The sequence below is a fragment of the Natrix helvetica genome, assembly GCF_964273705.1.
Source record: "Natrix helvetica genome assembly, chromosome: 12".
NCBI lineage: Eukaryota > Metazoa > Chordata > Lepidosauria > Squamata > Natricidae > Natrix > Natrix helvetica.
Genome location: NC_138556.1, coordinates 11,243,622 through 11,270,838, shown reverse-complemented (window position 1 = coordinate 11,270,838; position 27,217 = coordinate 11,243,622). Strand labels below are relative to the sequence as shown.

The 27,217-nt window shown below is 43.1% G+C and overlaps 2 protein-coding genes across 4 annotated transcripts in view; one reads left to right on the top strand and one right to left on the bottom strand.

Annotated features, from left to right (window-relative positions):
* The first annotated feature begins 665 nt into the window (after positions 1 to 665).
* POLG (DNA polymerase gamma, catalytic subunit) lies at positions 666 to 27,217 on the top strand. Its single transcript, XM_081964426.1, has 23 exons — positions 666 to 790; positions 2,499 to 3,153; positions 4,385 to 4,571; positions 5,573 to 5,740; positions 6,920 to 7,066; positions 7,847 to 7,926; positions 8,950 to 9,132; positions 9,440 to 9,591; positions 9,725 to 9,848; positions 10,835 to 11,059; positions 11,973 to 12,090; positions 12,791 to 12,856; positions 13,361 to 13,465; positions 14,920 to 15,080; positions 16,789 to 16,842; positions 18,240 to 18,357; positions 19,570 to 19,705; positions 21,014 to 21,260; positions 22,249 to 22,371; positions 22,925 to 23,093; positions 23,463 to 23,671; positions 24,792 to 24,952; positions 26,444 to 27,217. Exons 2-23 carry the CDS (start codon positions 2,555 to 2,557, stop codon positions 26,506 to 26,508), a joined length of 3,597 nt encoding a protein of 1,198 aa, XP_081820552.1. The 5' UTR covers positions 666 to 790; positions 2,499 to 2,554; the 3' UTR covers positions 26,509 to 27,217.
* The window catches only part of FANCI (FA complementation group I), a 30,014-nt gene continuing 29,606 nt past the window's right edge, over positions 26,810 to 27,217 (bottom strand). For all 3 annotated transcript variants that reach the window (XM_081964424.1, XM_081964423.1, XM_081964425.1), the window contains one exon: positions 26,810 to 26,958. In XM_081964424.1, the coding sequence (XP_081820550.1) occupies positions 26,896 to 26,958 (63 nt within the window). In that variant the 3' untranslated portion in view covers positions 26,810 to 26,895. The remainder of the gene's footprint in view (positions 26,959 to 27,217) is intronic.

The following is a 27,217-nucleotide window of genomic DNA, read 5'->3' as shown; positions in this document are numbered from 1 at the left end:
CCCAACTAGGTAACATCATCAATGCTAGAAGGGAGTGGGGTTTGCTATGTATTCTAACACTGAAGGTGTTACCTAATTTGCACCAAAGACAAGTTCCTTGTGTGTCCAATCACACTTGGCCAATAAAGAATTCTATGCTATTCTATTCTATTCTATATTATATTATATTCTAATGAAACTTTTGCAAGAAAAAAACCAGATAGAACGAAAAAAGACCAAGGAGTTATTCGAAACTGAAATTAACATACGACACCGTTAAAATGAGGAAAGCCTAATTAAAAATCATTTCTCATTTGAGTTATTAAAAAACATAGAGAAGCTTCTTTCAACTTCTTTTCTATTGCGACCGCGGCAGGACTCGAACCTGCAATCTTCTGATCCGAAGTCAGACGCCTTATCCATTAGGCCACGCGGCCACTCCGGCAAAGAGGCTGCGCGATCCATATACAAGTTGCAGCAAGGAGTCCGTAGATCCGGGAGGTTTAGGAAGGTACTATTTCCCACACCGATGCAGGGGAGGCCTGGCAAAGAAAGAGAAACAAAACTAGCTTCTCCACAGCGATATTTTTCCCCTCAACCTTGGTTTCGTTTTAAATATCCTATTGAAGGGCGTTCTCTCTTTCTGGAGAGGGTTTGCAACGTGAGAATGGCTTTTGGTTCCACTTTCATCCTTTGTCGTCCCCCCTCTCTTGAGTTGGAAGAGACCGCCATGAGTTGGAACGGAAGTGCTGCAGATTTGCTTTGAGTTTTTGCAAGCGGCTGCAAGGAAGCAGGGAGGAAGCTTGGAAGGGTATTTTGAGGGGGGGGCTTTTTTGCAACTTTTAAAGAGGAGAGGCCACGGTGGGGGGGGGGCAGCTTCTTCTCTTCCTGTGTCTTTTTTTTGGGGGGGGGAGGAGGAAGGTAGATTTCTTTTGGGGTAGGGGGTGATCAGGCATCTGTTTCTGGGGTGGGGGCAAGTAATAGCCACATTGGGGAGAGGGACGTCCTGAAATAACCTTTTGGGGGGTGGGCGATGAAAGAAGATGGTGTGCGAGTGAGTGCCAGAGAATGCATTCCCACGACCTGCTTAACACGCGTCTTGCATGAAACCTGTCGCTTAACCCTCACCCTGCATGAACCCATTTTTTTCTTTTTTTGTTAAAGTTTTTTGTTTCCTTTTAAAACAAACATTTCATCATTCATTAATCAGTGTGTCGTCTGAGTACACATTTTTGTGGGTGTCATAATAGGTTTAGGTTTATTGGACTTATATGCCACCCTTCTCCCAAAGGATTCAGGCGGTGTACAACATAAAAACACATATTACAAAAGTTAAAAGAAAGATTAAATAGAATATCCCCCCAAAAAACAAAACCAATAGACATTTACAATGAAATTTAGAAATTAAATTAAAATTAAGAATTTATTTTATTCAGGCCAGGCCGCCTTGCTGGATATAATAGTTATATGACCATCCAATTCTTTAGATGCACCTATTCTTATTTTAACATTACAGCTTGACATCTCTCCTGTTGTAACATTTCTCTTCCTAAATGATTTAATTTTATACTTTTTATCCTTATTCATTTTCTAACCAATGATAAAAAAATCATATATGATAATAATCAAATTCTTCCTTTCCTTGAATTGCTAGTGTGCATTAACCCATTTTTTTTCCTGAGCTGGATTTCCACAGCCTGCCAGACCTCAAAATAGTGATTAGCAATTAAGCAAACATAATCCTTTGAATAAATGGATTTTTCCCCATGTTTTATTTATTTTATTTATCCCATTTCGACCAAACAAGTGTGAGATCTGGGTTTTAGACAATCAAAATCCATATATTTGTTATAATATTCATCATAGTAATATTAATAATATGACTGTATATCAAGATAATTACAATAGCGCATGACATCATCATCAAATTCTCTCCACATTAACATCCCCCCCCCTCTTTTTCTCTCTCTTTATCTCTATCTATCTATCTTTGCATAAATGGGTTTGTTGGGGTTTTATCTGGCTGAATTTTAAGTGTTTTGAAAATCACGTGAGAATGCAAGGGCAACACGATAAATCCTCATTTAGAGGAGGGGAAGGTGAGATCCATGAGGGGGAGGAATATCATTTGGGGGATGTATGGATACCCTGATTTTAAGAATCGGTATTCGTAATTTACAAAGGGACTTTTTTTTTTTAGAAGGGTAAGAAAAAGGAACATGGCCTTGACAAAACAGAGCGGTATCACTAATAGAATATTTGTAGCTCTGGGTTGAAATGAGGGCTCCTTAGTGCACGGTTTCCTTACAGACGTTTCATGACCCAACTAGGCAACATCCTCAGGGCAGCGTGTGCTGAACAAACACAGCTATTCGTAAATATGACTCGGCAAGTCGTGATAAGAAATCACGGTTTGCAATAGTGCCGAATCGTGGTTTATTGTCTCCTGGCAAAGGCGGTGTCGTAAGAAACTGGGATGCTGGAATGGGAAAACATTTAACTCTGCTGTTTCCTGACAGATCGGAGCTGGCCAGGAAATCGGGCTTGTTTTCCATAACGCTTGTTCGTGGGGAAGATGAAACGGCTGGCATGGAGGACATCTCTGGCAGGCCCATCCTTCCTTGGCAGAACTTCCAGGACATGCTCCTTCAGTTCCTCAGCAGGTCTATTGCTTGAGGAGAAGATGGCTCCGGATACTGGTGCTCCTCTCAAAGACGAGCAGCGCATGAATCCTCTTGGCATCCAGATGCTCTCGAAAGGTCTTCACGAGCAGATTTTCCGGGGGGTTCAAGTCCGTTATTCGGAGGAGGACATCCAGAAGAGCGTAGAACACTTGAAGAAGCATGACTTATGGGGCAAAGAAACATCCACCGTTCCTGACGTGGAACTGCAGCTTCCCCGGATGTATGGAGCGAACATAGATGAGCATTTCTGCCGCTTGGCTGAGGCCCAAAACCTCCCCTATCTGGAGGCTGCCAAGGAACTCATCCAGCGTGAGATGCCGCCAAAGCCCACGGAATGGGCATGGGAAGTGGGATGGACTCGCTACGGTCCCGATGGGGAGAGGGAAAAGGTGGACTTCCCCGATGAACGAGCGTTGGTCTTTGATGTGGAGGTGTGCATGGAAGAAGGACATTGCCCCACCCTTGCAGTGGCCATGTCACCCAATACTTGGTAAGGAGAAGTAGAGTCATGTTCTTATATCTTGGTAGCTAGCTGATAAGCCGATGTTGCCCAGGTATTTATTTATAGATACCTGGGCAATGTCTGGACCAAACGCCTTAACTCAAGAAATAATAGGAACCATTAACAAACACAGAGTTGGAAGTCTTTCTTTCTAAAAAGTGTTTTATTATTTTTCAGTTACAAAAATAAACATTCCATCTTTTCATATGCCGTGTGTCATCTGGGTGCAAACATATCTGTGCAACATCATTCCACTTTTGCCACATCTTTCACATTCATATTAACATTATTTCCCTACGTTTAGTATTATAATGTATTGAGCATTTAAACGTTATAAAACTCTCCATTTTTCTTCTTAATATCTTCTAGTAATAATATCATATCAATATTAAATATCATTGTTCTCATCATACACATTCTAACAATTTTCATCATATTTATATCTCTATCTAACTGTATTGTCTACTTATTTTCTAGCTTTCGTCATTTCCAAATTCCGTTTTTTTTCCTCTAACCATTTGTGAAATAAGTTGGAAGTCTACACACACACACACACACACACACACACACACACACAAATATATATAACACACAAATACAAAGACATAGACTACATTTATGCAACACGCTGGAACTTCATGTTCCTTGTAGCAGTTTTAGATTGGTACATATTTTTATATACAATATTTTCCCTCCTAATACCTTATCATTTACTTTCACCATTTTCAACCCTCTTATGTCACTATCATTTACTCATCTACCTATATTTTGGCTAATTACCTTAGACAAACTTCATCTCTCTCTTATGTATATAACATTTATCCTTTATTTATATTTTTTTATCTTTCTTAGGTACTTGTCGTTCATCTTTGTTTCTTTCCTCCAGCCACCTGTACCATTTATCCCATACCAAATAATATTCTGTCTCTTCTTTTCCTTGGATTGCTTTTGTTAACTTGTCCATCTCAGCACAGTCCAGAATCTTTCTTATTATTTCATAAGTCAACACTGAGGGAAGATGAAATAAGGAAGAGTTGGAAGTCTTTCAAAAGACATCAAACTCCCTCTTTGCTAAGGCAGATAACTTGCTACTGCAGATTATTTGAAGTTGCGACGTTATTGTGTTTTTACCCTGTCTACTAGGGGATAATCTGGCATGATGAAGGTTGCTAAACCAAAATGAAAAATAGGGTAAACGTGGATCTGCTCCGTTTCCCAGGTATTCATGGTGCAGCAAACGATTGGTGGAACAACGCTACAGCTGGTCGAACCAGCTCGGTCTGTCCGATCTCATCCCCCTGGAAAACAGCAGCAGCCTCAAAAGGCAGGAAGGGGAGGAGAGGCTTGTGGTGGGTCACAACGTCTCCTTTGACCGGGCTCACATTAAGGAACAATACCTGATCCAGGTAAGACACCCAACTCCATTTCTTCAGCTTGTTTCCTTCTCCTCTGCCCAGTTCTCACGGTGGCTTGAAGGAGAAAAGCTTTGTGGCCAGGGAACGACTTGCCCAATCTTGAAAAATTAAAGTAGGGTCAAGTCCGGTTGCTCCTGTACTTAAATTGGGAGACCAGGAGATTCTGGATCTGTACTGGTAGTGCCAACCCTGAAGCTGACCTTCAGGGTTGGCTGGGATGGAGAGGGAGGAATAGAGATAGCTGGGGTATTGTAGCCAAAACAAAATACTTTCTCCTGAGAACCAAGGACATTCCCACAGGTGGTTGGAGAGAGGAGGAGAGAAGTTGCTAGGCAACCGGACAACACCTTGAGATACGAGCTGGCCGCATTATATGTCTGATGTTCCAATCCACATAGGTTTGTGTTGTGGGCCAGCTGGTTCTGGTTCAGCTGCTGCTGGACTCGGATAGCGAGGCATCATTTCAGTCTGCCCTGGATGATGTGGAAGACCCTGTGGAGGTTGCAGATTCAGAGCAGGGACCAGAGGGACTGGTTGGCCACCAAGGAGGCGCTTGAGTCATGGAGCAGTGGGGAGGATCAAAGGCAGTCAGTCTCTGATGCTAGAGTGAGAAGGGCTGAGAAACCAAAGCAGCAATTACGTAGGCAGGCTCACAGACGATAATTAGCACAGGTGGTTGTAGATTGGCCCCTCCCAAGAGAGCTTATAGGTGAGGCGTTGGGAGGGGACATTTGCAGGAAACAACCGTTCGAAATTAGCAGTGAAGAAAGTCGATGTCTTAGAGCCGTGTTTGAAGTTCTGGTTTGTTTTGTTGTATTTTGAATTATCTGGGCCTTCGGCCAAAAGATTTGTTATTTTGCAATTAAACAGTGGCCAACAGCCAAGCCTGTGTTTTGGCTTGCTCACAGGCGTGGAAAGAGAGGGGTCAGAACAGGTTTGTAAGGTAGCATTGGAGGGATGCTCCCTTTGAATTGTTCCAACTGCTCTTTCAGGGATCCCAAATGCGATTCCTGGACACGATGAGTATGCACATGGCTATCTCGGGACTGACCGGTTTCCAGCGTAGCCTTTGGAAGGCGGCCAAGCAAGGCAAGGGGAGAGGACTTCAACAGGTCAAGCAACACATCAAGAAGACACGCAGCAAAGACAGTGGGCCCATGGTGAGTGGTTGCAGTTGTGGTCTCTACCTCTTTTAAAGCCTATCTTTAAAAGAGCAGAAAATAGTTGCCACAAAACAGATTAACGGAGTTGGGAGAGACTTTGTAGGTCATCTAGTCCAACCCCCCTCCCCTCCAAGCAGGAGACCCTACACCATGTCTGACAGATGGCAGTCCAGTCTCTTCTTAAAAGCCTTCAGTGATGAAGCTCCCACCACTTCTGAAGGCGAGCTGTTGATTGCTCTCACTGTCAGAAAATTTCTCCTTATTTCCAGGTTGAATCTCTCCTTGGTCAGTTTCCACCCATTATTCCTTGTCTGCCCTTCAGGTGCTTTGGAAAATAGTTTGACCTCCTAGTCTTTGTAGGAGCACCCCGAATATTGGAAGACCGCTCCCATGTCTCCCCTGGTCCTTCTCTTCACTAGACTAGCCAGGCCCAGTTCTTGCAACCGTTCATCGTATGTTTTAGCCTCCAGTCTCCTCATCATCCTGGCTGCTCTTCTCTGCACTCTGTTCCCCTCTGTTTTATTTCTGCAAGATTTATTTTAAACAGGAGAGTCGCATTCACAAATGCCTACATATTGAAGTCAACGATATTCTCTGTTTTCATCCATCCTTATTCTACTGCCCATAAGGATTAAGCAAGAGAGGCTTGGGCATCTAATAAAGAGAACTGAGATTGCAACGGAGATCATAGCAATAGCACTTACACTTATATACTGCTTCGTAGTGCTTTACATAGCAATAGCACTTAGACTTGTATACCTCTTTGCAGTGCTTTTCATCCCTCTCTAAGCATTTTACAGAGTCAGCCTCTTGCCCCCAACAATCTGGCTCCTCATTTTACCCACCTCGGAAGGATGGAAGGCTGAGTCAACCTTGAGCCTGGTGAGATTCGAACTGCCAAATTGCAGCAGCCAACGGTCAGTACAGGTAGCCTGCAGTACTGCACTCTAACCACTGGGCCACCAAGGCTCTTAATTTGGTTATTTAATCTGGTTATTTAATTCTGAGGGTTAAAACTATGGGGGAGAAACGAGCGATAATGATCGGAATGGATGGTTGTGTCTTTATTATTACATTAAAATGCTGCCCAACTTCCAGCAAGTCTTGTTTCTCTCCGTGTGGTTTTCAACCTATAGATTCGTTTCTTATTTTTCTTTTGCTGGTCAACCATTGCAGATTGGCTCCTGGAACTGGGTGAACCTCAGCAGTATCAACAACCTGGCAGATGTGCACTCCCTCTACGTGGGAGGCCAGCCGTTGCAGAAAGAAGCCCGCGAACTCTTTGTCAAGGGCAGCATGAATGATATCAGGAATAACTTCCAGGTGGGGAGGAAATCTTGGAAATCTCTGTCTTCTCAAAGGTGCTTTTTTTCAAGAGGCAACCGGATTTTCAGAAAGTCCAGTTGCCCCTTGAAAAAAGCACCTTTGGGACAACCCTGACCTGGATGACTGAGAATCCCCATAGACCAGGGGTGTCCAAACTTGGCAACTTTAAGACTTGTGGACTTCAACTTCCAGAATTCTGGGAGTTGAAGTCCACAAGTCTTAAAGTTGCCAAGTTTGGACACCCCTGCCATAGACACTTTGAAATATCTCTTTCTGAGAACGGAGTCTTAGCTAGAAGGACCCAAGAAAGTATCTGCTTTAAATAATCAGGAGGAAATACTAAATCAAGGAGGCGCAGTGGCTCAGTGGCTAAGACGCTGAGCTTGTCGATCGGAAAGGTCGGCAGTTCGGTGGTTTGAATCCCTGGTGCCGAGTCACGGAGTGAGCTCCCGTTCCTTGTCCCAGCTTCTGCCAAGCTAGCAGTTCGAAGCACGTAAAAATGCAAGTAGAAAAATAGGGACCACTTTTGGGAAGGTAACAGCATTCCGTGCACCTTCGGCATTGAGTCAGGCCGGCCATATGACCACGGAGACGTCTTCGGACAGCACTGGCTCTTCGGCTTTGAAATGGAGATGAGCACTGCCCCCTAGAGTCGGGAACGACTAGCACATATGTGCGAAGAGAACTTTTACCTTTACCTTTAATACTAAATTAGCAAATGGCTTATGTTCTACTTTTTAATAACTGTCCATTCCTTATGTTTCTCTTTGTTTAAAGGAGCTGATGAACTACTGTTCCCTTGATGTTCAGGCTACTTACGAAGTATTTCATGAGCAGCTTCCTCTTTTCTTGAAAAGGTGAATTATTCATTGAGTAAAAAATGCATTGAGTATGAGACTCCGGTGTTCTGGGTTAGCTGCCAGTCTTAAGTTGACTTTGTATAGTTGTTTAGGACTTTGCAAACAATTGTAGGAGCATGGAGTGAGCACAGTTTAGTTTGTGGATGCTCTGAGTTTTGTTGCAGACATTTCATTACCCAACTCGGCAACGTCTTCAGTGCTGGAAAGGAGTGGGATACAAGGAGAGTAACCCACTGGCACTGAAGATGTTACCTAGTTGGTAAATCAGATGTTACCGAGCTTAGAGAGCAGCAAAAAACCCCACAGTTCAACCCAGAATTACAGATATTCTCTTTTATTGGTACAATTTATTTTCTCATTTCATTGACAACGATTTGGGTAAATTTACTTGGTCCTTTTATAGTGGTAGGAATGCTCTGCTGAACCATTAGTGATGCCAGACAGCATAAGTGAGAGGAGAAAAAAAATATTTGTTAGAAGAATCTTTATGGTCTGATGAGCGTTTAAGGAATGGTTGGCTATAGAAGCTCACCACTAGTATTAAAACTATAATCTTTGTCTGTTGAAATAATAATCCTTCATCTTAAATAAAGTACTTGATTATTCCCCAAAGGAATGAAGAGTAACCATGTTTTTTTTTAATGGGGAAAATACACTGGGTGCCCCAGTGAAAGGATTTAACCAGCCTTTGGAGCTACTCCAGATTTATTCTATAGAAGACCATTCTGAATTTCATCCACTGATTTTAACCTTTCTTGTAAGGTTATCTCAGCTCAAGGTTGACTCAGCCTTCCATCCTTCTGTGGTCGGTAAAACGAGGACCCAGCTTGTTGGGGGCAATACGCTGACTCTGTGAACTGCTTAGAGAGGGCTGCAAAAGCACTATGAAGCGGTATAGAAGTCTAAGTGCTGTTGCTATTATCAGATACTTTCTCTATATAGGAAACATTGCCCATCATGTGCCAGAATTTGGATCTGACATTTTGGGATCAGCTGTTCCTTTCTCTTGTTCCCCGTTAGGTGTCCACATCCTGTGACTTTCGCAGGTATGCTAGAAATGGGGGTTTCTTACCTGCCTGTGAATCAGAACTGGAAGAAGTACCTGGATGAAGCTCAGATCACCTATGAGGAGCTGCAAAAAGAGATGAAGAAGTCTTTGATGAACTTGGCAAACAATACTTGTCAACTGCTTCACGAGGAGAGGTACTGCTCAATCATGACATAATTGCTAGAGTTAGTAGGCTTTAAACCAGAACTGCCTTGTTTGCTGAATACGTGGGTCTTGCAATTGGGATCTCAGTCAAGCAGCTGTAGGGTGATAACGAGAGAAGAGGAATGGAGGAAGAAATTGACTGTACAGCCATAGAATCAACCTTATCTCTATGTTTGGTTGCAGCCTGCAGAATCTCAGATGTTCAGGTGGTACCATTGGGTGGGGAAAGGCTGTTTTAGAGAGGAAGTGGCTGTTTGAATGACCCCTCCTTGGGGTTGATCGGTTGTATCCCGATAGGTATAAAGACGACCCCTGGATGTGGGACTTGAAATGGGACCTCCAAAAATTTAAGCAAAAGAAAACAAAACCAACTAGGAAGAAAAAGGAAGACGCCAACAAAGAGCCACCCAAAGTAGTGGAAAAAGCATCTCCACTGGAGTGGCAGGAAGGTAAATGACCATTGAGTGATCAGATTGAGAGCAGATTTCCTTACATTTGTATAATTGTGTGTCTGATCTCTCTTCATGGCCAGCTCAAGAGGTTTTTCTTTGTGTATGTTGTATTATTATCTGGTGAAAATAGATCCTGGCCCCCCAACAGAAGAAGAAGAACAAAGCCAAAATGCCAGCCAACAGGTTCTTCAGAGTCTAAAGGAGACGGTGGTTTTGCAGCCAAAGAGAATTCAGCATCTCCCCGGCCATCCAGAGTAAGTTTCTAAAGAAATGTTTCATGTAGATAAATAAGGAGTTCTCTTGAAACAGTTTTGCAAAATCTGGTTCTTTCCAACTGTGATGGATTTCTGCTGCTCTAATGCCCAGTGAGCACAGCTGGGTCTTTCTTTGGCTAAATCTCATGGGAATGGTACATATCTGTTCTTTGGAAGGACAGATAACTGAAGCTGAGGTTCAAATATTTTGAGAAGAGAGGACTCACTGGAAAAGATGTTGGGGAAGATGGAAGGCAAAAGGTGAAGGGGACGGCAGAGGATGAGATGGTTAGATAATGTCACCGTAAACGTTTATGGCTACGTTTTGCTTATTTTTATTCATTCATTTGTGCCATTTTTTTCATGTGTTTTTCCTACTTGTTTCCTTGTACCTGTTGACACATTAAAATAAATAAATAAAAATACATAAATAAATAAAACAAACAACGGAGGACAGAGGGGCTGGTGTGCTGTGGCCCATGGGGTATTGAAGAACAAAGCTAATTGCCAACCCTGAAGCTGATCTGACCGAGACCATTTTGAGGCTTCAGTATGCCCACACTAGAGCTGAGGGGTAGGGATGGGGGGAATAGAGATAACTGGGGCTTGTAGCCAAAACAAAATAGTTTCTCCTGGGAACCAAGGTCATTCCCGCAGGTGGTTGGAGAGAGGAGGAGTGAAGTTACCAGGCAACTGGACAATACCGTGATTGGACCATGTGATTGATTGTTTGGGGAAGGGGGGAAAACTTTTAATTGGAACATTCAGAGTCGGTTTTCACCAGCTTGTGCCAATATGATTGATCCGGTAAACCTGTTCTTTGAGGAATTCACCCGCCTCGGGTTCTGTCTGCTATGGATGTATTACTTGAAACCCTGACACAGATAGCAGCGGCAGAAAAGAAATACGGGCAAACAGCTTTGTAAGCAGGCTTCGCCATCCAATTGTTGGTTGAGTGTCAAAATTGTTTGCTTCTTCCTGGGTAGGTGGTATCGCAACCTGTGTCCACGGCTCAATGATCCTAGTTGGGCCCCTGGACCCAGCCTTATCAGCCTTCAAATGAGAGTGACTCCAAAGCTCATGAGGCTCACCTGGGACGGCTTTCCATTGCACTACTCTGAGAAACACGGCTGGGGCTACCTGGTGCCAGGAAGGAAGGACAACCTGTTAGAGAATGATCCAGAGGCTGCATTGCCCACCTGCCCTTTCAGGTAAGGAAGGATTTCTGGGGAAGTGAATCCCACAGGGCTACCCCACCCTTGCATGTTGTGAAATGGAAGCCTAATTTTGAATATAGCTCCCTCCGTGTACATGTGTGTGCATCTCTCACAAAGAACTGTATTGCAGTCTTCAGTTGGAGAGCAGCAAAATAATAAAGGAAGTATTGGAAATGACAGCGAGTGGCACTGCTGGGATGGTTTTCAAATGTTTCTGGATTTTGATGCCAATCAAAACATTTATTCTGGTTCTTGAGAGCTAAAACAAGGAGAATTTTGTGAGCTTTATAATGTTAGTGTCAGAGTTCCATCCGATGCCCTAATGAAAGCAGGAACCTCAAGCAAAGTTTCAAGAAAAATCCAGTTGTTTATTAGGAGCAACATGTCGGCACGGACTTAGTGAAGCCAGCTGTGACCCCACTCAGTTTGCGCTTTGCCTCTGACCCTGTTTCCCATTCTGTTGAATGCGTCCTCAGTCACATTCCCCAACGAAGCAATTTTGCGGGTCGTGGAAGTCACTCCCTCGGGCCGTTTCTGGTTTCTGTGGAGATGGCCTTGACTTTGACCGGCTAGGATGTGCATTGTTTTGAATGAGGTGCAAATTCCTCGATGCAGCTGTGAGGCTCGGTTCCACATTCCCCCACCTATGGCAACTCAGGAGCGGATTAGGGAAGCTTCGTGAGTTGGCAGTTAGCCGGTAGCCAAGAACTTTAGTTTTAGCAAACATGCATTGTCCTGGAAAGAACACTCCTTTGTTTCGTGCAGACATCGGATCTAACGTGACTGTTCCCCAGAAAGGCGATTCAGTCATGAGAATCAAGAAAAAGAGACATACCTTTCACTAGACAAGGAATGACTGTAATTCTTCTGCAATTCAGTGCAGTAAAAACTCTTTCATTTCTGATAGGGTAATAGAACATCTGTATCGGGAATATTGCAAGGGGAAAGGGAAGGAGCAGCCGGTTTCCCTTGACAGCTACCTGGAAGAAGAGTTCTTAACGGAAAACGGTGATTTTTGGCAAAAGGTATTTGCTATCCTCTCCAAGATGAGATATACAACTTTCAAACAAGTATGCACCGTGTTCTACCTTGTCAGATATTAGGTGGGGGAATTCTTACTGGATTGTTGGGGTGTGTGTGTATGTGTGATCTATATATCTCCTGCCTGCCTGCCTGCCTATCTTATCTACCTACCTATCTACCTACCTACTTACCTACCTACCTACCTACCTATCAGCCATTCACCCATCCATCTACCTGTCATCATACCTGCAAAAAAGTGCTGTTCGGTGGTCTCCTTACAAGGAACAGTCATCCAGAGCACACATGGATGATCTCCTGTCCTCTCCTTATCCAGAGAAGTTCCAAGGAACCAAGTCTACTCACCGGATCCTTGGGCTTTGCAACAGTTGTTTTTGTTTTTTTGCAGAGCCATCTTGCAATTTGCATTACCTCCTCTAGAAGCTTTCAAGAATTCTTGTTGGGTTGTGTTTTTCAAATAACCATGCTCCAATTATTATTATTTTTTTAAAAAACCACCTTGCATGTCAGATAGGGTAAAACATTGGTTGCTCGTTTATATGCAGAGGGAGTGTGTTGTCACGTTTTATAAATAATAATTCTTGTCAGATGCAAACTTGGAAGATAAGTGACAACCGTGGACAGATACTGGAGAAGAACAAGTTTCACATTTTAAAGGATTTCTTCTTCTTTGTTTCATGTCAGTTTGAGTTGCTTGGCCACGTGGAGGTGGATACAGATGTGGACTCCATAACTAGAGTACAGAGACAGGTAATGACCGATCTAAAGAAAGAACATAATCCTCACTCAATCTGGTATCAGGTACTATATGCTTGAAGGCGTTCTTACCTACCTATCTACCTGCCTATAAAGGTAAAGGTTCCTCTCGCACATATGTGCTAGTCGTTCTTGACTCTAGGGGGCGGTGCTCATCTCCGTTTCAAAGCCGAAGAGCCAGCGCTGTCCGTGGTCATGTGGCCAGCATGACTAAACGTCGAAGGCGCACGGTGCGCTGTTCCCTTCCCACCAAAGTGGTCCCTATTTTTCTACTTGCATTTTTACATGCTGTTGAACTGCTAGGTTGGCGGAAGCTGGGACAAATAATGGGAGCTCACTCCGTTACGCAGTGCTAGGGATTCAAACCGCCGAACTGCCGACCTTCCTGATCAACCAGCTCAGCGTCTTAGCCATTGAGCCACTGCACTCCCTACCTGCCTAGAAATGACTCTGGGTGGGCTTACAAATGCTTAATCCTGCATTGGTTCTCCTGGACAGGAGGAGGTGGAATCGGGGAAGAGTTCTCCTGAATATCACCATGGCAATGGACCTTACAATGATGTCAATATACCTGGATGCTGGTTTTTTAAGTTGCCTCACAAGGTAAGGGTGAACTTCATGGTGTGTATTTTTGTGTATCTGCCGAGGAAGCCAGTGATAACTTGCCTTTACGGGCATTGTGCATGTGTTGACATTTTGACATATCTGCAGTTTGTTTGCAGTCTCCTCTGCACCTCACTTCCCTTTTGATGTAGTGCACACTAAATACAAAACTGGTGTTTTGTATTTAGATCATTTTTGTATTCCTCTTGATTTGGCGAGTGGGAGAATGTGCCACTTTTGACTTACATGCAGCCGTATCACCAATGAGTTTTGGCTAGAGGAATTCTTACTAAGGCATCTTAGCAATTAAGTATCTTTTCTCCCGATTGGAAAAATAAAGAAAGGGGATGTAAATTTAAAAAGAGGCACCAGGGTTTGAATTTGTTTTGCTTGCTGTTGTGAAGATTTGCTCATTCTCAGTTGTGGGGAATACAGTTGAGGAATGTTAATTAATAGTATTCTTTATTGGCCAAGTGTGATTGGACACACAAGGAATTTGTCTTTGGTGCAGATGCTCTCAGTGTACACAAGGAGAATAAAATGCATTCATCAAGAATAAAAACATACAACACTTAGTGATAGTCAAGGTTACTAATAAGCTATCAAATCGTATTAGGAAACAAAACAATATAAATTGAAAGATACAAGCAACATGGTTATAGTCATAAGTGGGGAGAGATAGATACTAGGAAGGAAGAGAAGAAGAATAGTAATACAATCTTAGTAAATTATTTGACAGTGTTATGTGAATTATTAAGGAGAGTGACGGCATTCGGGAAAAAGCTGTCCTTGTGTCTAGTTCAGGGGTGTCCAAACTTGGGAACTTTAAGACTTGTGGACTTCAACTGAAGTCCACAAGTCTTAAAGTTCCCAAGTTTGGACACCCCTGGTCTAGTTGTTCTGGTGTGCAGTGCCCTATAGCATCATTTTGAGCGTAGAAGTTGAAACAATTTATGTCCAGGATGTCAGGGATCTGTAGATATTTTAACCACCCTCTTTTTGACTTGTGCAATATACAGATCCTCAATGGAAGACAGGTTATTTTTTTTGCAGCTCTAATTATCCGTTGAAGTCTCTGTCTGCCTTGTTGGGTTGCAAAGTCAAAGCAGACAGTTACGGAGGTGCAGATGACAGACTCAATAATTCCTCTGTAGAACTGAATCAGCAGCTCTTTGTGCAAAATGGAAAAACTATTCTGTACATTTAGAAAATAAGAATAACTTTCAGGGATAAAACTTTCAGGGCCATAGCTCAGTGATTCGTCTGATCCGGCATAATCCCTAATACTCCCAGCTGAAATGGGGATCTGAATTGAGAGGGAGTTTCTATGCTTGCATAGAAAAAGGAGTCTCTTTAAAAATAAACCAGGAAGAAGCATTGTATTTTGCTTGCAGAATCTATTTTGTTGCTGGCTTCTTGAATCAAAATAAACTTTCCACCCCTGCTCTTAAAAGGATGGGAATGTCAGCAATGTGGGAAGCCCGTTTGCCAAGGATTTCTTACCCAAGATGGAAGACGGTACCCTTAAAGCTGGAATAGGGGCAGCCGATGGGACACACGCTTTGGAGATCAACAAGAAAATCTCCTTCTGGAGAAACGCTCATAAACGCATCAGGTAACAAGATGCATGCAAATTCAGTTGTAGGGTTCGCTGCCAACTATCCATAGTGTTGCCTATGGAGATTCTCAATCATCCAGGCCACGGTTGCCCCCAAGGTGCTTTTATTTTCAAGAGGCAACTGAACTTTCTGGTTTTTCTTTGAAGGCGTTTGCTTCTCATCCAAGAAGCTTCTTCAGCTTCCTTCCATTCATCACCATCCAGTCAGAGCTGAAGAAACTTCTTGGATGAGAGGAGAGGAGAGTATGGTAGAGTAGAGTAGAGTATGGTAGAGTAGAGTAAAGTAGAGTAGAGTAGAGTAGAGTAGAGTAGAGTAGAGTAGAAATAGAAATAGAATTGAATTCTTTATTGGCCAAGTGTGATTGGACCCACAAGGAATTTGTCTTTGGTGCATATGCTCTCAGTGTACATAAAAAGACAAGATACATTCGTCATGAATCAGAAGGTGCAACATTTAATGATAGTCATAGGGTACAAATAAGCAATCAAATCATACTAGGAAACAATCAACATAAATCGTAAGGAGACAAGCAACAAAGTTAGAGTCATGCAGTCGTAAGTGAGAGGAGATGGGTGATAGGAACGATGAGAAGATTAATAGTAATAATAATGCAGCCTTAGTGAATGGCTTGACAGTGTCGAGGGAATTATTTGTTTAGCAGAGTGATGGCATTTGGGAAAAACTGTCCTTGTGTCTAGTTGTTCTGGTGTGCAGTGCTCTATAGTTTCATTTTGAGGGTAGGAGTTGAAACAATTTATGTCCAGGATATGAGGGGTCTGTAAATATTTTCATCACCCTTTCTGACGTATACAGGTCCTCGGTGGAAGGCAGGTTGGTAGCCATTGTTTTTTCTGCAGTTCTAATTATCCTTTGAAATCTGTGTCTGTCTTGCTGGGTCGCAGAACTAAACCAGACATTTATAAAGGTGCAGAAGCAAAAAGTCTTGAAAGAAAAACCAGAAAGTCCAGTTGCCTATTGGGAAAACAAAAACACCTTTGGGATATCCATAGTGTTAATTGCTTGTTCTTTCTTATTCTTTTCTCTCCTTTACTTTTCCTTCTGCCCAGCAAAAATTTGAACTCTCTGTTCCATATGCAGAATGTCGTCCTTCTATCATAAACTTGTTCAGGTTTCTTAAACCAATTCCAAGCTCCAACACCCAAGAAATGTTGAATAGGAAGAGAGGAACTAAGTTGGGGCGGCTGGAGTGAGTTCCCAATACAGGTTGTCCTCGACTTACGAGTTTGATTAGTGACCGTTCAAAGTTACGACACTGAAAAAAGTGATGGATGACTGTTTTTCACACCATCGTTGTAACAACCCCATGATCATGTGATCAAAATTCAGCAACTGCCTTAGATTTACGGTGGTTGCATTGTCCCGGGGTCATATAATCCCATTTTGCAACACTTAACGACTGTGGCAACAAAGCTCATAAAATGGGACAAATCTATATCTCGCTTAGCAACAGAAATTTTGGGTTCAATTGTGGTCGTAAATGAAGGACTACCTGTACCTGATGAACGTAGACTTTGGGGGGAGGGGTGAATGCCGATAGCCCCATTGTAGATGAGTTTAACATCAAAATCAAAACTCCCTTGTTTCAGGTAGATCATTGATTTTGCCTTTGGAATATTCAGTGTCAGCTTTACCAGACAGATTACCTTAGTCTACTTTATTGTAAAGCTTTTGATCTCTTTGCAGTTCACAGATAGTGGTTTGGTTGAAGAAAGGAGAACTGCCAAGATCTGTGACTAGGTACGTATAGAGAAATGCAGACAAGACCAACGTTGCTTTCTTTATATACTAGCTGATAAACCGGCGTTGCCCAAAACAAATCCCCCTTATCAGAGGGAGCCCCCTTGTTTTTTGTTTGTTTGTTTGTTTGTTTATTAAGAACCAATCCCCTTTACCAGAGGGAGCCCCCTTATGGAGTACTGCGAAGCCGTTACCACTGTGCTGTACAGTAGAAGCCATTTTAAGGCACAACAGGCTGTATCTTAACAGAACCGGAATCCAAAATGCACAATATCACTATCAAAAGTACTGTGATTTGACACTATAGATATAATTCATTCCTTTTCATTTCAGCAGCCCAGGCGTTCCAGAGTTATGCTGGAATACACACGCACACACACGCACACACACACACACTGAGGGGTGTTAAAGGTGTCTTACCCCCCACAGTATTTTTTTCCAGAGAGTAAGTCATCTATGTACCAAGTTTGGTTGAAATTGCTCGAGGCGCTCCAGAGTTATGCTGGAACATACACACACAACCATCTATCTATCTATCTATCTATCTTTCTATCTATCTATCTATCTATCTATCTATCTATCTATCTATCTATCTATCTATCTATCATCATCTATCTATCATCTTATCTATCATCTATCTATCTATCTATCTATCTATCATCTATCATCTATCTATCTATCTATCTATCTATCATCTTTCTATCTATCTATCTATCTATCTATCTATCTATCTATCATCTATCTATCATCTATCTATCTATCTATCTATCTATCTATCATCTATCTATCTATCTATCTATCTATCTATCTATCTATCATCTATCTATCTATCTATCTATCTATCTATCTATCTATCATCTATTTATCATCTTATCTATCATCTATCTATCTATCTATCTATCTATCTATCTATCTATCTATCTATCTATCTATCTAATTTTTATAGCCGTAGGAATGACAGTTGCAGTGGTGAAATTCATTTTTTTAACTACTGGTTCTGTGGGCATGGTTGCTTGGTGGACATGGCTTGGTGGGCGTGGCAGGGGAAGGATCCTGCAAAATCTCTATTCCCACCCCACTCTGGGGCCAGCCAGAGGTGGCATTTGCCAGTTCTCCAACTATTCAAAATTTCCACTACTAGTTCTCCAGAACTGTCAGCACCTGTTGGATTTCACCCTTAGGCAGTTGCTTGGGTGAGGGTACTTTGCATGCTTGTGGAACAGCTGGAGAAGGAACCAATTGACTGGATGTCTTCATCTTACTGAGATGTCGAGCTCAATGATTGAAGAACAGTTTTTAACTGCTTTGGGGGCATAAACAGCAATGTGGAATCTGCAGGGTCGTTCCTGGTGATCTCCTGGGCTTTGAGGTGGGTTCTCACTGTGATCTTTTTGTAGGCATCCGGACTACGATGACGAGAATGCTTATGGAGCCATCCTGCCACAAGTCGTGACTGCTGGAACAGTAACGCGACGCGCTGTGGAACCCACGTGGCTGACCGCCAGCAACGCCAGGGTAAAAATGTCTTTTCAGATGCTTTGTGTTCAAAAGGCTGCACCACCCGTTGGCTCCAGCGGAGCTGAATATGAAATAGCACGGAAAGTGGAAGTTGCAGGCACGTTTCCATAATGCTAAGTTTTTTGAGACCCTTCCGGACTTGCAACAGGAACCTATCCGTGTTGCTTTAGACATGGGATGAGGGTCATTTCTTCCCCCAAGTCCCAAAGTTTGGGTTCAGTGCTGATTGAAGAGCCATGGTGGCGCAGTGGTTGGAATGCGGTACTGCAGGCTACCTCTGCTGACTGCCGGCTGCCTGCAATTTGGCAATTCGAATCTCCCCAGGCTCAAGATTGACTCAGCCTTCCATTTTTCCCAGATTGTTGGAGGCAATATGCTGACTCTGTAAACTGCTTAGAGAGGGCTGTAAAGCACTGTGAAGCGGTATATAAGTTTAAATACTATTGCTCTTGTTTTGGCTGCTTTACCCTTCTATATGGCAGGGCTAGACTTAGGATATATGGAAGAGTGGAGTAAATTTGGCTTTTTTTCTGCCATACCCAATAGCAATAGCACTTGGACTTATATACCGCTTCATAGTGCTCTATAGCCCTCTCTAAGCCGTTTACAGAGTCAGCTCTATTGTCCCCAACAATCTGGGTCTTCATTTTACCCACCTCAGAAGGATGGAAAGCTGAGTCCACCTTGAGCCAGTCAGGATCGAACTGCTAGCGGTCGGCAGAATGAGCCTGCAACACTACATTGTAACCACTGCACCATTATGGCTTGCTTGCTTCCTCCCTCCTTCCCTCCCTTTCCACTTAGCAATAGGACTTATATACCGCTTTACCGGACTTTACAGCCTTCTCTAAGCTCTATTGCCCCCAACAATCTGGGTCCTCGTTTTACCCACCTCGGAAGGATGGAAGGCTGAGTCAACCTTTGAGCCTGGTGAGATTCGAACTGCTGGCAGCCAGTGATCAGCAGAAGTAGCCTGCAATACTGCACTCTAACCGCTGCGCCACCGCGGCTCATTAATGCCAGTGCAAGACGCAAGCAGTCTACGCACATGTGGAACCTGTAAGACAGCATGACTGACTGTCCATTTTGAAGAATGACTCTTTCGGCGAGCAAAACAATGGGGGTAGAGAAGACATTTCTTCTTACTCCAAGCCCACGCATTGACGGCGGCTTCCTGAGACGCAAAATCTTTTCCCCCATTTCTTGCAGACTGACCGGGTTGGCAGTGAGCTGAAAGCTATCGTCCAGGCTCCTCCTGGTTACCATTTGGTTGGAGCTGATGTTGACTCTCAAGAACTTTGGATAGCAGCTGTTCTGGGAGAAGCCCATTTTGCTGGCATGCATGGTGAGTATCGGTATACGGAGAAGTTTCCTCCTGGGAAACTCGGTAGTCAAAATATTGTGTCTGAAGCATAAACATTCTCTCTGCTTTTTCGGTTAACAGCTCTTTATAGATCAATTTTCTCCTAATTTTTAAAAGGCCTCTTGAATAGGTATCCTCGATTTATTACCCTATAATTGGGACTAGGATTTCCATTGCTTCTTTTTTTAAAAAAAAAAATTATTTTGTTTATACAATGATGTCATCTTCGCAGCACATTTTACATCTTTTACATATCTGCTGTTTCCTTTGTCTGTACATATATATCTTATCTATCTATCATCTATCTATCTATCTATCTTATCTATCATCTATATCTATCTATCATCTATCTATCTATCTATCTATCTATCTATCTATCTATCTATCATCTATCATCTATCTATCATCTATCTATCTATCATCTATCTATCATCTATCTATCTATCATCTATCTATCTATCATCTATCTATCTATCTATCTATCTCAGTGGTTCTCAACCTTCCCAATGCCGCGACCCTTTAATACAGTTCCTCATCTTGTGGTGAAACCCAACCATAAAATTGGTGTATCGGTTCCTAAGACCATCGAAAATATGTTTTCCGATGGTCTTAGGCGACCCCTGTGAAAGAGTCGTTTGACCCCCCCAGGTTAAACAGGTGGGTCAACCTGTCGACCCACAGGTTGAGAACCACTGATCTACATATTTTGTTTTATATATCTTTTCTATTAATTACGTACACAACCTCCTTTATAATACATTTAATCCTCTTATATTTCTTACTTCATACTATTTTTATCTACAGTCTATCTTGTATTCCCCCCTCTTGTTCATTCTGTGGTTTTCTGTTTGTTTTGTAATTTCTTGACCTTTTTCTCTTTATTGCTTTCCTACTCCATTCCCCCCCCGTCCCATTGCTAAGCAAGGCAGTTGTGAACACAGTTGCGCATCCTTCAAATGGGGTGGGAGTAGAACAGATTTCCAGAAAACAAATTGCAGACCACAGGTAACCCTGAGGATGCAGACAATACAATAGCAGAGTTGGAAGGGACCTTGGAGGTCTTCTAGTCCAACCCCTTGCCTAGGCAGGAAACCTCTTAAGTGGCCTCAAAGACTTGTCTAAAAAGAATGCAAATGACCAAGCTGTCTGCAAGGAATATAAATCCTCCCATTTCAGAGCTGAGGAAGCTTCTTGGATGAGAAGCAAAACGCCTGTTCTTACTTCTGTTGACCAAAGCCACCTTGAGAAAGGATCTATTCATTCCTGGCCGCCTTTTCCACCCCTTTGAAGGCTGCACCGCTTTCGGCTGGATGACGCTTCAGGGGAAGAAGAGCAACGGCACGGATCTACACAGCAAAACGGCCTCCACCGTGGGCATCAGCCGAGACCACGCCAAGGTGTTCAACTACGGGCGCATCTACGGGGCGGGACAGGCGTTCGCCGAGCGTCTCCTCATGCAGTTCAACCACCGCCTGACGGAACAGGAAGCTGGCGAGAAGGCCCGGCAAATGTACGCCGTCACGAAGGGAATCCGACGGTAAGGTGGCTTTCTGGGCAAAGAAGGGATTTCCCTTTTACGGAATGGTTTGGTTGGTTGGTTGGAATTGATTTAGAAGCTGGTCCCAATCCGTGCAGCTCTGAGCGTAATAATACAAGTAGGGTAGGGTACGGGGGCAAAATCCAGCAGGTTTTTACGGGTTCTGGAGAATCGATAACGGAAATTTTGAGTAGTTCGGAGAACCGGCAAATACCACCTCTGGCTGTCCCCAGAGTGCGATGGGAATGGAGTTTTTGCAGTATCCTTCTCCCAGGAGTGGGGAGGGAGTAGGGATTTCGCAGTATCCTTCTGCCAGGAGTGAGGAGGGAGTAGGGATTTCGCAGTATCCTTCCCCCAGGAGTGGGGAGGGAATGGAGTTTTTGCAGTATCCTCCTCCCAGGAGTGGGGAGGGAGTAGGGATTTTGCAGTATCCTTCCCCCAGAAATGGGGAGAGAATGGAGATTTTGCAGTATCCTTCCCCCAGGAGTGGGGAGGGAATGGAGATTTTGCAGTATCCTTCCCCCAGAAATGGGGAGGGAATGGAGAATTTGCAGTATCCGTCCCCCAGAAATGGGGAGGGAATGGAGATTTTGCAGTATCCTCTCCCCAGAAATGGGGAGGGAATGGGGATTTTGCAGTATCCTTCCCCCAGGAGTGGGGTGGGAATGGGGATTTTGCAGTACCCTTCCCCTGCCACGCCCACCAAGCCACGCCCATAGAACTGGTAGTAAAAAAAATTGAATTTCACCTCTGGTAGGGTAGGGTAAGAAACAGAATCTGAAATAGAATAGGAAATGCTCTGACTGCAAGGAATATAAATCCTTCCATTTCCCACCATCCAATCAGAGCTGAAGAAGCTTCTTGGATGAGAAGCGAAGCGTCTTCAAAGAAACACCAAGAAGTCCAGTTGCCTCTTGAAAAAAAGCATCTTTGGGACCGCTTTTAGACGGTGTCTCCCGCCCTTGTCTTTCCTCCTTTTTCTTTATAGTTGCCACCTGTCTGAGGAAGGGGACTGGCTAGTGAATCAACTGGGCCTCTCCGTAGAAAGAGCAGAAGATGGTTCCATACCCATGCAAGACGTGTGGCGGTTACAAAGAGAAGCAAAGAAACGGTAAGAGATAACAAAGGCCAAGCTTTGCTGTTGTTGTTTTTCCTTCAAAATACTTAAAAGACTTGTGCAAAAAAAAAAAACACCTTGGGGTGGGGTCGTTGGAGGGAGGGGGCTGGGTAATCATTTGATATGTACTTGTTCGCGCCTTTCTGGCTCAGATCTTGCTTTCCTTCCGCTGCTATCTTTTCATAACCAATAAAAGTATTTTAATTTCCACGAACAATGGAATCGAGAGTCTTCTTTCTTGGTTATTGATGGAGGCACCCCTGACAGCAAGCATCAGTTTGTTATTCTTTTGGCAACCTGGAAGGGCATCCGGCCATTAAAACACTCTGCTAGCTCCGTTCAGTTCCCCAGGCTCCACCCCACAAGGGATTATGGGGTCATTAAAAGATGATGATGATGATGTTCAGTTTGTTATTCTGTGTTGTCCGCGTGTGTCCTGCTGTAGTGCGAGTCTTCCTTCTTGCTGTTCAATGATTGCAACCCAAAACTGCAGGGTCAGATTTTCGGTTCATCTCCGAGTTCAGCAGTGATGCGCTTCATATTCTAGGTCTCGTGGAAAGAAGTGGGACATGGTACGCCAGCGAGTGTGGGCCAGTGGCACAGAGTCTGAGATGTTCAACAAACTGGAAAGCATCGCCATGTCGCAAGCACCCAGCACCCCAGTGCTGGGCTGCCAAATTTCTAGAGCGTTGGAGCCAGCGGCTGTTGGAAACGAGGTGAGATAGGGATCCCTCTGTTCTAACTACAAGTAGTCTTCCCAAGAGCATGAAGCAAACTCCTTGTCCCGACAAAAACACCTTATATTAATTTGCTGTGAATTCTGCTCATTCACATCCAGCAAAGTCTTTCAAGGGAGGATTTACAGTCACAGACCTTATCTGGCTTGGAGAGCTTGGGAGAGCCGATATCTACAGAAATTGGCAAGGAGTCTCGGAGAGTCACGAACCAATTAAGCGATCTAATTGTCTCCTGCAAACTCCTCTCCCCTTTCGCTCCTCTTTTATTTCCTCCGGGAGGGGCCATTCATCATCTAGATTGAAAAAAAGTATTAACAGTATCTGCTGATTTTTTTGCCTCCCTTCTAGTTTGTGACCAGCAGAATAAATTGGGTGGTTCAGAGTTCAGCTGTGGATTATCTGCATCTGATGCTTGTATGTATGAAATGGCTCTTTGATGTATTCGACATCGATGGACGTTTTTGCATCAGCATCCATGATGAAGTGCGCTACTTGGTCAAGAGCGAGGACCGCTATCGGGCAGCGCTTGCCCTGCAGATCACAAATCTCCTCACACGGTAAACGCCGGCCTTGTCGTTTGGCAAGCAAGCTCATACTTTACTGGCGAGGTTCCTTAGATCTGGTGCCTTCCAGATGTTTGGGGTTGCAAGCTCAGATGTTTTTTTATGCTAGGTAGGGCTGCGGAGAAAACTGGGGAAGGGCAAAGTCAGGCTGGGCAGAGCAGGGGAGATTTTACCTGTCCTCCTTTATTTATTTATTTATTTATTTATTTCTTAGATTTTTAGACCGCCCCCTCTCCCAAAAAGGGACTCGGGGCGGTGTACAGTCAATGCAAATAAAATACCGTCATAACAATAAAATACATTTAAAATACATTTAGAGGGGGAGATAGACTGTACAAGAAATAAATACCTAAAAACATCCCAATTAAAACCCCAAACCCAATTAAAATAAATCCCCGGGAGGTAAAACTAAGAAAGTGCCAGGCCAGCTGATTGAAATAGGTGAGTCTTTAACTTTTGACGGAAGGAACGGAGGTCGGTGGTAGTTCGAATGTCAGGGGGGAGGTCATTCCAGAGGGTTGGGCCCATCACAGAGAAGGACCTACTCCTAGGTGTCGCCCGCTGGCATTGCCTAGCGGACGGCACCAGGAGGAGCCCCTCCCTGTGTGAGCGGATAGGTCGCAGGGACGTGTGTGGTAGGATGCAATCCTGCAGATAACTAGGTACATACATGGGATGACAAGTTATTGAAAGAGCTTCAAGGATTGAGTTTTGGACATAATTTTCAACCACCGATTCAAGCACTACATAGAAAGTTGCCAACTAATATATCAGGGTACAACTCCCCCCCCCCAAAAAAAGCTTTTGCTTATTGATTTGGAATAAAGTATTATAAGGTAGCATTTTCCATTTGATAGAATCAATTATCCCCCCCCCCTCTTTTTTTTTCCAAACTAAGTAAAATAAAATTGCTTTTGTGGCTGATTAAAATGTGGTTTTGGTAAGTTGATTTTTTTTCCCCCTCTAAAGATAAATTCCCAAAGGCGTATGATGGAAATAGTCAGGGTCTGTTGTAGTGTGCCTTTGAAGCAATTTATCTTCTGACTGATCAGAGGATCTACTCCAAAGGAAGAAGGGATTGCCACTTCTAAATGCAGCATTCTCTTTTTTATAGGTGTATGTTTGCCTATAAACTCGATCTCCAGGATCTACCTCAGTCGGTGGCCTTCTTCAGTGCCGTAGATATTGATAATTGTTTAAGGAAAGAGGCAACAATGGATTGCGTCACCCCATCCAACCCAGGAGGACTGGAACATAGCTACAACATCCCCCAAGGTATGTATTAGAATAGAATAACAGAGTTGGAAGGGACCTTGGAGGTCTTCCAGTCCAACCCCCTGCTTAGGCAGGAAACTTCAAACAAACGTTTATCCAACATCTTCTTTAAAATGTCAAGTGTTGGAGCATTCGCAATTTCTGGAGACAAGTTGTTCCACTGATTAATTCTTCTGTCAGGAAATTGCATAGTTCTAGGTTGCTTCTCTACTTGGTTAGTTTCCACCCATTGCTTCTTGTCCTGCCTTCAGGTGCTTTGGAGAATAGCTTGACTCCCGCTTCTTTGTGGCAGCTCCTGAGATATTGGAAGGCTGCTATCATGTCATCCCTAGTCCCACTTTTCATTAAACTAGCCATGCCCAGTTCCTGCAACTGTTCTTCATATGTTTTAGCCTCCAGTCCCCTAATCATCTTCGTTGCTCTTCTCTGCACTCTTTCTAGAGTCTTCTTATCTTCTCTACATCGTGGTGACCAAAACTGAATGCCATATTCCAAGTGTGGCCTTACCAAGGCCTTATAAAGTGTCATTAACACTTCACGTGATCTTGAGTCTATCCCTCTGTTTATGTAGCCTAGAACTGTGCTGGCTTTTTTGGCAACTGCAGCACACTTCTTTTCAAATTCACACTTGACAAGAATTCTATCTTTAAATTTCTGGATAATCCTATGTAATGAGAGAAACGTAAACTTTCCCAGTCTGGAAATCAGCTTTGTGCAAGGTTTCTGTCATCCTCAGGACCAGTTTGGCTGTTAAGACTTTGCCCCGGAGTATTCCTTAAGGAGAATCCTAAAATGCATGCATGACTTCTCATGTTTCCTGCAACAGGAAGAGAAAGTATTAACTGAGGATAGTATCTTTCCTTACATTCTCTGACTTATGAACTCTTATGCATGATTACAGAGAAATGAGAGGCATTTAAATTCAAGGAGCCTGAATATCTGGGTAACAGGATATAAACATTTTATTTTATTTTTGTACAGATACTTACTTTTTAAGACGTGAAGCCTTCTAGTCCAACAGTGGAAGGAACATACAAATATCAGGGCTGTCTGAAATGACTTTTCCAAGTTAATGTGCATTTTTAAAAGTATATAGTTGTTTATTTTCAGAAACAGAGTTAACAATTACTGCATCAAATGTGACAGCATAAGAAACCAACACAACATTATGGATTTTATTAAATTGTTAAGAGGAATACTTTGCCAAAGTAAAGTAAGAAAATTCAATTAGGCCCAACTCTGGCATAATTGTCTAAATATATTCATAGTATCTGTAGTTTTATAAGGAGAGCTTGAATTAAATGTTTTAATCTGCTTGTTCTTTCCTGCTTTAAATAAACCCCTGCCTTGCCCAAGATGTATTTAAGCAACGAAAGTATTTTAAAAAGATTCCAGCACGTGAATCCTTAAAAGTTAAATTTTAACATTTGAACATTTTTAATTTGCAAAGAAACGATTCTTTGAAATTTCGTTCTTGTTCATTTCTTACAGGGGAAGCGCTGGATATATACAAACTTATTAAAATAACAAAAGGTTCTTTGGAAAAAGGAAAGTGAAATTTGATTTTTAGAAGCTAACCGGACACACTTCCTCCCAGCGGGATCCTCCAGAAGGAACCTCTCTCGGTCGTGGACAACTGCTTTTTCTTCTCACTCCAAGTCAAAAGGAGGGGAATCAACAGGCATCTCTGTGGTTCCCAAGGCCAACGTGGTGGATTTAGAGACCGAAAGGAAAAGTTGCAAATTTAATGTTACGGGGACAGGCCACGGACAAGTCATCAGCAGGTTACTGATGTTGCAAGTTGTTCAAGGTCCTATGCGCAATGGATATGGCGAAGAAACACTTTTCTAATATGCTGAAGATAACGTGAAAAAGATGGCCTCTTCCTTGTCGATGTTAAAAAGGGTGCAAAACCAGCCATTTGAGAAGAAACGGGGCAGCTCTCATTTCTTTCGTCTTTTCTTCTTGGGCTCTCTGCTGGTATTCGATTGGGCAGATGCAACGCTCTGGAAGAAATAAAAGCAGAGCACGTCGGAAGAACGGCAACAGCAGCCTGTCTAGTGACTGAAACAGCGCAAGCGGTACAATTCGCGAGTTAATCAAACGAGTTACATATCCCTTGTACAAAACTCTCAAAGATTTTGGAAGGTTTTTTTTTTTTTAACTTTTGTTTAGATACGTTCCAAGGGAAGAAACAGAAAAGAACGATGGCGAAAATGGAGAGCCCGCAACCAAATGTTTCGGGATTCTGCTTGATTTTTTTTT